The following is a 12970-nucleotide window of genomic DNA, read 5'->3' on the forward strand; positions in this document are numbered from 1 at the left end:
ATGATTTCAGAGGAAGCTGGTGCTGGTTGCTAGTAACTAAAGCTAACAGGTATATCTGTTCTTTAGTCCATGTGTGAAGTTCAAACGCTAACTGTGTTGGTGCGACTCTGTATTCACTCTTCTGGTGACCTGAATTAAAGGTTATGACTGTTGTTGTAGTTGGCTGTCTTTGTTGGTGTTGTAGTTCTGCTGCTGTCTTTATCTCTGACACCCCCCTCTTAGCTGATGTAAACTGTGTCTCTTATGTAGGAACGGGCTGCAAGTGAAATTTGTGACTTGCTGTGAGTTTGACATCAGGACTCATCGTCAAACCCCGCACCCCCCACCAAATTTGTTTACTGTTCGCTGAAGCGGATCCTTTTTGTTATGGCTGTTGTTCCTTACTAAGTGACTTATTAAGTGTTGGAACATTAATGAATTCCTGAAAAGAATCCGCAAGTACAATAATAATGTTTAGCACTGCTGTGAGTGTTTTGGTTCGGAAGGCATGGTGGAAGAATTCACCACAGCTATGGAACTTGTTAATCAAGCAGGCGTAAAAATCTGAAGACACATCTGAAGCATGCGATCTGAAGAGTAAACACATCCTATTAAAGTGAATCTCGCAGAACACCCTGAGGAGGACCTCCGCTACATTTCCTACTTGACTCAAGTAGATAACACTATCATGCTTCTCATACAGAAGGCCCCTGTCTGGCTTACTTATTTATGTGTTGGCAGATAAACCAGCTGTGGAACCAGAAGCTGGTAGAATTGGCTTTTTTTTCCTGAACTATGACAGAATCCCACCTCCCCCCCCCCCCCCCCCGTCGTAATTTGTCTGGATATGTGTAAACTGGGCCAACTGGGATGGAAGGAAAAGAATTGCAGGACCTCAAATTAATTCAAATGCGCTGGAGAACAGACAGTCCCTTGTAGGCAGTATGATCGACCAAATGTTGAGCTGTGCATACAATCTGTGTCATTTGAAAGCGGAAGCAATTGTCTGCTTCAGCCACATGCTCAGAACAGGTTGAGGGCTGTTTTATTGGATTTGTGGGAGAGGGCTGAAGGAAGAAAAATAATTTTGGCACATAAAGTGAATGTAAAAAGACAGCATATTTGCCAATAGCCCGGTTTGACAGTCTCATCTTTAGCACATCTACAAGAAATTTCAATTATAAAGGCTAACCATGCATTAAAATACTTTTGAAAGTGCATTAGAGTGTCGCTTGTTCTGTTAGTCCAACGACAGATGAGTGTGCTTCCCTTCACAGGCAGGACATTAACGCGCACAGAGGCGGCTTTTCAGTATGGCTGGTGGGACAGACTTAATGCTTTGCATCACGCTGCAATCTGTCTGTTCCCTAATCCTCTCAGGTCTGCTGTAGTCCCTGTGGCTCCGTCGTTTTCAGTGCTGCAGATGTACCATCAAAGCCATTATGTCGGAAAAACACCATTTACTTTTTTTTTTTAAGTATCGGCATCATAACATTTTTCAAAGCGATTTTTTTGCATGGTCTGTACATTCGTGTCATTACAGTGATCAATGGGGGCATCATTTTGCTGTTTTCTGAGAACTGCCAGGGTTATGCCATGCGAGTTCACGTACTGTAACGATGAGGCCTTCCAGACCAAGCGAACTGCTGATTCTGTGTTTAAATGGCCGCTCTCTCATGGACTCCCTTCCTCAATAAAACATGACTCATCAGCAGCCAAAAGCTGAGGTCTGACCAGCATGTCCAAATAAGGGTTTTGGTGGCCAGTTACCCGATTACTTACAAATCTGTTTTAAGAAGAAGGCTGCTGCATGGAAAGTCTAAGTTTTTTTCGTGAGAAAATAAAAAACTTTATCTTCATTTTTGGAAACCCTCGGTGTCCCTCGGTGACTGTGCAGGGACAAAGTAAAAAAGCTTCATGAAAATAAGGGAGCAAGCTGCAAAAACAGCGCTGAGAAACTGAGTTTAATCTTATTTCCTGTGTGTATGCTTCCATGCAGTATGGTCCCCTCGATAATGCCGATTTTATCTTGTTTGTAAAATAAAGTTAAACTTTTCTGAGGCTTGTCTTACACAAGTCGAGTAATGCCCTCGAATCGAGCAATTGAATGTTATTTGAATAGGAACTAGGCTTAATAGACTGTTGTATATGATAAGAATTAGTGCAGAATAATAAAATAATAATTTTATGATGAAACGTCCTTAATTCACCATATTCCATTTTTGCTTACAGGTCCAAGGATTTAATCAAGGAAGCTATTCTGGACAATGACTTCATGAAGAACCTTGAGATTTCTCAGATCCAGGAAATAGTAGACTGCATGTATCCAGTAGAATATGGAAAGGACAGCTGCATCATCAAAGAGGGTGATGTGGGATCATTGGTGTATGTTATGGAAGGTATGTCACAGTAAATGTTTTTTTAATTTGTGTAATCATTGGGTAATATTCTAGAATGGGCTGGGAGTGATATTCTAAAATTGGCTGGAGGTAATATTCTAGAGTGAGCCTGGGGTAATGTTCTAGAATACGCTTGTGGTAATAGTCTATGCAGGTCACTTGTTCTTTGGTCAAATAACATACTGGATGCAAGTGCTGTTATTTTTAAATGTCCATTTTTCTTATCTTAATTTTCTGCCTGTCAATACTTCTAGGAGGGCTGTTCCAGACTTGCCAATATCCCTTACCTTTATTTTCTAAACGTCATAACTGCTGTCATAACTCCAAACCTATGTACCAGAATGACCTAAAGATGAGCTTTTTTCCCTCCCAGTTAAGATTTTATATTGTTAAGCCTACAACAATTCATCAAAACAAGTGCTCTGAACAAGGGCTGCTGGTTGGCTCACCCAGTTAAGGCACTGTTGCATGCCATGGTCTCATATTGACTCTGGACAGTGCTGGCTGTTGAATTTTTGTGCTATTTGTAGTGTTTTGGGGAAGGATGTCAGTCTGCCAGATGTCTCCTGACATATCAATGAACCCCTCTACTCATTCTGGTTCACACCTGTAGAAGCTACACATGGCGTGCACTCCCCATAAGCTCAGTGTCTGTGAATCTTAACGGCTGGGGGGGGGGCTGGATGTGATGTTGAAGCATAGCTCAACATCACATTTCAGAGGGCGACATTTGCTAGTCTGCACTCTCCTGAATCAACAGAGGAAGTTGATGAAGATGAGCGCAAACACAAACATGGTGTTCTGAACTTGAGGAAAATTGTAATGAAAGTAAACTGCACTTACAGCGCTAAGCTCAAGTTGGCATGGCTAGTGGGCTTTAATCAAAATGCATTTTGCTGGTCTTCAAAGTCCTAACTTTTGATTAAAGTCCACAAGCCATGCCAGCGTTGAGACATTACAAACACTAACATGGGCCAAAGGTTAAAACCAAGCTGAAATGCACAGTTAATTCTGAATTATTCAAATTAATTTTCTCACTTGGAAATAGGCCCTGCAGCTGGACTGTAGGTGCTAGCTGGTCTTCCTTTTTTGGGAACCAGTGTGATTGTCACGCTGAAAGTCATCAACACACTGCATGGTCTTATTTATTCTATCTAAACGTTCACATTCCATACAATATTGAGCAAGAAGCAGAGTGAGCCTCTGAGCTTCATTCAGCTGTTTCTTTATGTACAGACAGTATCATCAGGGTATTTTCTCAGTCAAGCAGTAGGTACAGTCTATCAGTGTTACCTATCTGAAAAATCTTGACCATATTTATTAATTTGACAATGCGCTTTCAAGTCATACTTTAATAACTTAGCTGTCAGACAGTTCATATCTGACACACCTTGCTTACAATCTGATCATTTTTATGCCTCCGCAACGGCACAGCAGGAGGCATTATGTTTTCGGGTTGTCCGTCCGTCTGTCCTTCCGTCCGTCCGTCCGTCCCGATTATCGTGAACGCGATATCTCAGGAACGCCTTGAGGGAATTTCTTCAGATTTGGCACAAACGTCCACTTCGACTCAAGGATGAACTGATTAGATTTTGGTGGTCAAAGGTCAAGGTCACTGTGACATCACAAAACACGTTTTTGTCCATAACTCAAGAATTCATATGCTAATTATGACAAAGTTTCACACAAATGTCTAATAGGTTAAAACGATGAAGTGATGACATTTTATATCCAAACTAGCTACTGGTTGGTGGAGGCATACAACCGCGAGGCGGTATTTCTAATTTATTTATCCGTTGCTTTTAATTCCCATTTGAATATTGCGGCAGTAGCACAACCTAGAATATGAGTGAATTTACAGTAAGACAGGATGTCAAGTCGATTTTTTTAATGTTACACTCTCCAATCCTGCAACAACCTAAAACTGTCTGTGGAATTTCAATGAGACATTTTTATAACTCCTGAATATAACAAGAAAAAGAGATGCATGGTCATGCTGTGATTTGCCACTGCCAGAGGATGCGTTTGAGACATGATTTTATTGCATTCTGAAAAAATTAGCTTGTTTGATTTAATGCAGATGCACTTGTTGTGTTACAGAGTCTGTCTGTACACAACATCCTTTGTTTCTGCATCGAATATACGATTTGCGTATAAGATTTTGTATGTGCATTGTAAATTGAGTATAACTCATATATCACACAACTCAGGCTTGGTGATGAGTAGGCCAGTGGCGTTGCATCAGCATGGAATATGAATATGGTGATATTTCAGAAGTTTTTATGTGTTTCTTTAAGTGAGCAAATTGTATTGAGCTGTGGAACATGTGGGCTTATCATTTTCGAATAAAGTGACATCTGAAAACATGACTTTAATGTTTGGCTGCAACATGCAGATGATGTACTGATACACTAATAAATCCTTGGTAAGATTAAAGGCAATGGCATTTACCAAAAAAATACTAAACATTTTATTAATAATTGGGCAAAATGTGTGGTAAAATACAAAATGTGAAACTGAAAGTTGGTGACCAATGTGACATTAAGTAGCACAGACACACAAAGGACATTCTGACACAGTGTTGAAGGTAATTTGTTGTTTGTTCACTCGCCCGTTTCTTTGAATAGCACAAATTAACTGGGTTTTGGCTCTTACTGTACATTGCTAACACCTAAACCCATTTTGTTTTGGAAGTGCAGCTGGTCTGTCTTTTTTTATCATAAGTCAAGTGACAAGGAGTTCCCTTCTTAGCATAGCCATGGACAACTCTATCCTTTGCTAAGTCTTCGGCTGGCCTGAGTTACCCTTATAAATCAGCACCGCCCATATTTATCTCACAGTTCATTTTGTGCTCATTCACCAGGGCCTGCTGTGTTTGTTCTGATGATAAGCTGAATGATGTAAGCGTATTGCGTCTAATTTTATCTGATACTAATATGCGCAGTAATATTAGCAGATGTATAACAGTTCTGAATAGCCTGCAATAATGTGTTATTGTTAGAATGTATATGAGTAATACTGGCTGATTTCGAATATAGTCACAGTAATAATTTTACTCCTGTTTGAGCTGAGTATATAAATTATATGTTTAGTGCGGAGAAAGAAAAAATTGGATACTGTTGATTGTTAACCACGTCCTTGGAGGAACAGATTAGTCTGAGCAGGTAGTAGTTAAGACTTCTTACAGCAGGGAATTTTTTTTATTGAATCAGTGAATGAATCAAAAGCAATAAAAAAGGAATATGGATCTATGATACATTTTAACACTTTTTGTCACTTTTTGGTCTAATGGTTCTCATAAGAACTAATAAACACATTGATGTTCATTCCTAATCCGAAGACGAGATTAATTTTTGATTAAATATTAAATGATTTCAACATCTAAGACATATTTATGCAAAACGGCTAAATGTGCATGGCGATGTTGGATTGACCAAGTGATCTAGATACAAGGCAGAATATTACTGGTGTTTGCACACTTAACCATATTACAAATAATTATTTTTCTGATATATTCTGAAAAATGTAAAGCCATCAATCTTTAAACTTAACACTGTTATTGTGGATCTGAAACTTCATTAGTGTTTTTAGAATATCACTTGTGTTTACACGTTAAACCGTATCATGACATGTTTTGCCTTCCCCAGTGCGACGCTGAATCGAACGGTGCAGACACATACTGTATTGGAGCAGCGGGTTCACACACAGCTCTGTAAATAGAGTTAGTGACTAAGCTGCCTCCTCACTCTGCGCTCATAGGAAGCGATTGCCTTTCGGCTGCAGGGATGATCGATATCAGCTCCTCTTTTCCATTAGGTTAAACAGCATGGCCTGGAACTCGCATCATATCTTTGTGGGGGTAGACCCTGGCCCTATCAGATCCTGCCCCCCCCCCCCTTTTGACTCTGTGTCTGCCTGAACTAACATGCCCCCGGAGATCAGTCCTACCATTCTAAAAGGGTGATGACTTTTCCCCTTCACTCTATTCAGTGATCGTTCACCAGCGCCAGGTGTGTGGTAGACATATACATTGATAAGCCATTGAGATGAGAGCATGATTTAGGCACACACCTGGGCCAATGGGGTGTGACGTGCCTCACAAAGAACCTCTTGAATACTTCCCCTTCAGTTTTCTAGAGCAGAGTGGAGCTACAATTTACTAGTTCCATACTAATCAGAATCATAATTATGGACACTAGCAATATCTATTATATTGCGCGGTGAAAGTCCCTTTGGTACTGTCTGTCATTCTACTTTGGAGGTGGTTTATGGCTGCCTGTGGCCAGGTAGTTTTGTAGTGTGAATTGAGCTGGTGAAATTGCTGTTATTTATATGATGTGGGCTCTGTTACAAAAGCTAATGCATGACAAATATGAAAGGGCCTTGCTGGTCACAAAACTATATAAAAAAAATTATTATCCCCTTTGCAGTCATTTGGCAGATAGTTATCTGCAGTTTAATGGTTCCTGTTCATTGGTTCTGTCCTGTTCATCTCTAGCTTCCTACATACTTCTCCCCTAACTCTGCTCTCTAAAATACTTATGTTGCTGCATTTTATGCTCTTGTAACATTAATTATGTAGGAACTACGCAATTGTATTCTTTTTTTAATCCTTCTCCATTTTTGCACTATAATTTTTTGGAATGTCCAGTCGTATTCATTAGCAGTTATGTTGCGCCCTCTGCTATCAATTTAGGACTCTGCAGCGTGTGACGTCAGCCACCGCTTCTTAGCACACCACAGTTCGCCAGCTGGACTTGCAGAGACGTGAGTCAGAGGAAGGCGGCTCTTCCTGACAGTTCAACCACATGTGTCCGATCGACCAGCGGGGATTGTTTTTGCGCAACAAGGCTCTGTCATCCCATTCCCTGGGAGGTGCTGACGCCACTTGACACCAATCGTCACTGGCACATGAAGATTCAGTATTAAACCACATGCTAGAACAGTACCTTAACAGGATGAGCCACCCAGCAGCCCCCTAAATAAAGATATTCTGTGTGCACAACATCACCTCCAGATGGGCCTTTTGCAGCATCCATGCATTTATCAAACATAAAGACCAAAAAGGAAGGAGCCAGCTATAAATTTATAACCTTTGACGCCTGGGTCAGAAAGCTGTAGCATGGCTGAACTTTTCGCTTGTGTGGTTAATTATGTAATTATGTTACATGGAAGTATTGTAGCTAGCTAAATTGAAAAGTACCTTAGATAAATGCTCATGTGAGTAGAATAATAATATACTACATATAAAATATATTTTTTCAATAAATTTTCAATTTACATACCACAGACAAGGGAGCACATACGTAACAATCTTTAAAAATACCAGTATTTTTTAAGTACCAATAACAGAAACAATCATTTTACTAAGAGTGTAGCCTCAATTGCCTGGCTCAGAATATTATGGTACTATGAGCCTGACCATTTTGAGACTGATGTGAGGTAAACTCAGTTTCCAGGGATTAGCTTTACTAATAAACCAAGAGTTCATTAATTATTCATGACTATGTAGGCGGTGCTCCAAATGGCTGTGGCAATTCAATTCAACTTAACCACTGATCTATAACGTAATGTTGGCTAAAAAATGTTGGAGCCAGTCCGATTGCAAGAAAACCAATATCACAAAGTGCAGCTCATCCTGCTAATAGAGCATGTGGGGTTGAGACAATTTAAACTGGGTAGCATTTTAACAATGGCTTCGGTGCTGCATCAGAGATTGCAGTGAGTGGCCATTTTACATCAATGGTGTATGCCACCTTACAGCACTGAGATGGATCTTTATTTCTTTGTTTTGTTTTAGAGGGCCATTTGTGATTCTTTTGAAGTTACCATTTTTCTCTTGTAGGTTTGCTCTTACCACAGATAGCCAGAACAATAAGTACCGCAGAAGATGCCTGTCACAGTTTAACTTGATTGGAAGGTATTTTTGGTTTTTGTGATGTTCCTCGGGTTGGGCACATCTTCCCCTGCTGTGCAGTGAAAGCAGGAAAAGCACCTTAAATGGTCTCTTTTGCGCAACCCTTCATACTCACAAACTGCCACAGTCTGTCGTCTCTGAGATTCCTGTCATTTAACCGTAATGTTTCATTTGTTTAAAGGAGGCACTCCCTCACACAATGACACATGCAAAAAATACGCATCCACTCGCCCACACACACACATACACACAAAATACATACACACATGCACACACACACACACACAAACAGAATACGTGCACACACACACACACATACTCACACAATACATACACACACACACACACAAAATACATACACGCCCACACACGCACACACTCGCACACATACACTTGTGTACACCCTCATTGCTCCTTACACATTTTTAGGAAGATGAAACTTAAAAAAAAAAACTAAAAAAAAACATGGAATGGAAAAGACAGCATAAAAAAGGTTTTTACATTACAATTCTAAGTTTCCAATGTTCAGAGTGGACCTCATGGAGACACTTCAGTTGATTTCAGTATGTCTGTGGCTGTCATTGAACTGCACCCAGCGTTTGATTGAAAATAAACAAGGCAAATACCATAATCTCAGCAGGGTTTTCAAAGCACTCGAACTGGGAGGCTGTCGTCTTGGTGCAGTTCACAAAGCGCCTGTTCAGGGACATAAGGGGGTCATTTCATTCATAATGGGAGTCAAATTGATTTGCTGCTATGTATTTCTCACAAATGTTGGAATTAACTTTAACTGTGATTCAGTGTGCTGGTCCTTTATATATCTTCAGAGAAGTTCTAGCGTTCTGTTAAAAAAAAATCTGTTTTATGTTCCACTTCAACAACTTTTTAGCCAAAAGCATTACAAAAAAACAGATTATGTGCTTTGAACTCTTCCACTTGTGTGAACATGTTTTGTCCTCCTCTGATTAATTCAGTAACACAACTGGTGCCAGATTTGAAAGTGATGAATAGTGTGCACTTTATATGAGTGGATATGCTTTTTGTTTCAACTGAGTGATCTGGTGAGAACATTGGTCTCCCAGGAAATAATGGAAAGAACCATTGAAAGATATTCACACAAGTTGAGTTTTCGGTTCTGACAGTAGTACAGTAGTGTTTTACTCGGGGCTGAACGACTAATTATGTTTCATTTTCCTATTTACCCATCTGGGCCCCTTAGTGGTAGACATTTTACTTTGATGGACCTCATCTATGACTTCACACTGCACCGGTGGGGCACTCTTCAGCATATTTGTTGTTGCTGCAGATGATTAATGTGTTGTTTGTACAGATAAATAATGTGCTTTCATAATAAGCACATACAAGCATCAGTGACAAATTTGTTATGATCCAACAGCTATATATACCAGTAGTACCACTTCAACACGGATATATTCATTGAAATATCCGGCAGAAATACATTGCCATGTTAGAATTAATGGAATATTTAAACATTTCATAGTTTAAAGCTTTGACAGGTCTGAATGTCCAACACATAGAAGGCTTTAATGTGCCATTGACAGGCAGAAAAAAAGAGAAAAATGGGGAAAATTTGGTAAACACAGATTTTCAATTTGTTGCACATTCAAATCTTGGTCCTTCAGGGAAATGTCTGAATCAGCACTGACCGGTATGTGATATTCCCCCTTTCAAATTTCTGTCTTGTCTGACTGCTTCTCTCATTTCATCAAAATAATTGGAAACTGTCAGCCAGCGCAAGTAATAATTCCTGTTGTTTTGCCGTGTGGGGGTGGTAGCCAGCGCACTGGAATTCCTTTTGAGTGCGAGATAATGAACATTGAAGCAATGGTATGGGACTATTACTGATTAAGGAGTTTATGAAGAAACAAGTTCCCTTTCAGGGTATTTGCCACTGCAAACTAATGAACTTACGGCTGTCTCTGGAGCCCATAGTTTTGTGCCTGTGTCTGGCACCATTAGCTTATGATTAAGGTGGCCATTGAAACATTGTGTGAGAAATAGGCAATTTATGCATGTGTCTAACATTTCAGAAACCTTCATAGAACCAGCAAAGAAGCTTAAAGGAGCCATTTGTGTAAAAGGCTAAGCCGTAAATGCCATTTCATGTCCCATTTAACACATTACTGGCAAAGCCCATGCACATGCCCTGAAAGACACGACCTGAAGCCGCTTCAACATTCTTTTTTTTGTGAATGGGAATCCCTGGAAGCTTTATCTCAGCTGTGAAGTCTTGCTGGTTGAATGGCAACACTCTGGTGTTTTCCATGCCGTTAAGAGATGCGCAGATAGTCCGCCGGCCAGTAAACGGAATGAACGGGAGTTCTTCTGGAACGGCATTTGAATGTGTGGCACGCAGTGGCAGTGCGTGACAGAATCAATACCGCTGCCAGCGATTAATAACAGCCTCACTTCTGCCCTGGCATTAATAGCAAGAAAAACCCATGATAATCTTCTGTCTTCTGCGTAGAGTGGTTTTCGGGCACTTGACATCTGGAAGAATGGAGGATGGCTCGTTCCCTGCTTGTTGACGTTAAACCACGGCGTTATGTCGAGTTAATGCAGTGCAGCCTTCAGCCGGGAATGAAATAAACGTGTGCAAGATGTGAAAATTAGACTGCCTTCAAGTAATGGGAGAGCACAGTGTGTCATGAGCTCCTGAAGCAGATTAACATGAATTACCTCTTCACTCTCACAGTATAACGTGGGCAAATCTTGGAATAAGAAATGCCCCCCTTTTTTTTTGGAAAGTCCAACCATCTTGTTGTAGTCCCATCCCTTTCTATTGTTGCTCATCCTTCGTATCTTCTGGAGAGTGTGGACTAGTACGAGTCACAGGTCTACTTTTCACTCTGAACCGGACTGAGTGGCCATGAGGAGGGGAGAACCGTGCTAATTGGAGCCCTGCCATGCTGGGCAGTGGTATTGCCCCATGGGGCTACTGGAAACGGTGTTCTTACTGGATCATCGACACCCTCCTGAATCCCCCTTTAACATATGCAAGGAATACATATGATAATCATTACATTAAGCGAGATAAAGTTACATATTTTTGTGTTAATCTGTTTGTGCACCACTGTGTCTAGAGAGACACTTAAATTTCACATTTTATCTGGTTATACTGGTTGATCACTGAAGTACTGTAATTCAGGTTGAGTGCCTTGCACAGGTGTGCAACACTGCTGTAGCCGGGATTCAAAATACAATCCAAATTCTAATATTGAAAACATTTTAATTTGATTGAAAATTCCACTTTTCTCTGTCCTGACAATGAGGTTTCCCATTAAAAAAGCTTTTTTTAAGAAAAAATTGCACTTATGTTGGAAACCTCCAGCCTCGTATGAGCCAGGAAAGAGTTAACCAGTCATAATAATAAAAGAATATACCAAACTGTCTTAACAAGGGTATGGTTGCATAGCAACCCGATGAAAGGAAATTCCTACTTTTTGTATCCGTATTAGGATGCATGTCCCAAGTTTACAGCAAAGTGGCATTCAAAGGGCATATTTGCTTATTTTACATTTAATTAGGATGTATTGCAAAAGCAAGCAGAGAAGTTCTCAGTGGGGAAGAACAGCAGTGGATTGGTTGTGGCTCAGAATGAATCATATCATTTGTCCAGCGTGCGGTGGATGCTTATCTGTAAATTAATTGGAGTTTTCAGCACATTGCAATTAAGAGCAGTTTGATGAAAATTCTTTGGTGCTGAAGACGGGGAAGGACAGTGGGTGAGTGGGTGTGTCAGAGATTTTGGCTGCTTTCTGAAGAGTAATGATCAAAGAATTATAGTGTTCATAATTCTTATTAGAGGGGTCAACATTGACTCCAAAATAAATACAAGTGATAATTTTTGAAATAAATAGTTTAGTAAGTTTTTTAATTCAATGTCTGTGTAAAGCAAGAACACTCACAATTTATTGTCAAAATATCTGTCACATAGTTCAAATGTTGATAGAATCTGCCTGTCATGATTGAAAAAGGGTGGATCTATTGTATGGTATCAGTAACCCACTAAATTCAACCAGTCATTGTGCTTTGCTTTTTCAAGAAATTTTTTTTTAGATTAGTTTGATTAAGTCATTGTTTTACAGCTCGTTGCTGCTCCATCCATTGGAATTTATCCATGAAACCTCACTCTCCCTTAACTACTGAAGACGATTCCTCACAATTGGTTTCATCTGCATCGCACTGACTTCCTTCGTGGTGTGAGCTGTGCATGCAGTAGGACTGCATGCTGATGGTGTGGGGATCTTGCTCCACATCTTTAATGTTAATAGTTTTTTTTCTGGGCTGGCTGTTCTCCCCATTGCCCTCAGAGGGAAGGCTCAGTATGGTCATGGTACAATCAACAAGCATTGAACTTTTAAAATGAAAGGTCCTGATTGGTAAGGGTGGAGCTTCAATCTTGGGCTGCATTGGAAGCAGTGTGTTTATGGAGCCTGTGAAATGGAGATGTAGCTCATGGAAGAAGTGCAGGTTGTCTTTACCAGGCTGAATGAGGCCAGAGTTGTCCCCAGGCCATCTGCCACAAGCCTCCATTCGGCAATCAGTGTAACAGCCTCATCTAAATTAAGTGTGCGGTTGCTAATGCTGTACTTACGTTATTGTACTGCTATCCTCATGCTATCCGTTGTGTCGCCCACCTGCTAGTGAATTT

At 40.3% G+C, this 12970-nt stretch overlaps 1 protein-coding gene across 2 annotated transcripts in view; it reads left to right on the forward strand.

The window, feature by feature from the left end:
• Positions 1-12970, forward strand: part of prkg1b (protein kinase cGMP-dependent 1b) — a 121075-nt gene that overhangs the window by 17408 nt on the left and 90697 nt on the right. For both annotated transcript variants that reach the window (XM_064319933.1, XM_064319925.1), the window contains exon 2: positions 2212-2378. In XM_064319933.1, the coding sequence (XP_064176003.1) occupies positions 2212-2378 (167 nt within the window). The remainder of the gene's footprint in view (positions 1-2211; positions 2379-12970) is intronic.

This window comes from Anguilla rostrata, chromosome 2 (assembly GCF_018555375.3).
Source record: "Anguilla rostrata isolate EN2019 chromosome 2, ASM1855537v3, whole genome shotgun sequence".
Lineage (NCBI taxonomy): Eukaryota > Metazoa > Chordata > Actinopteri > Anguilliformes > Anguillidae > Anguilla > Anguilla rostrata.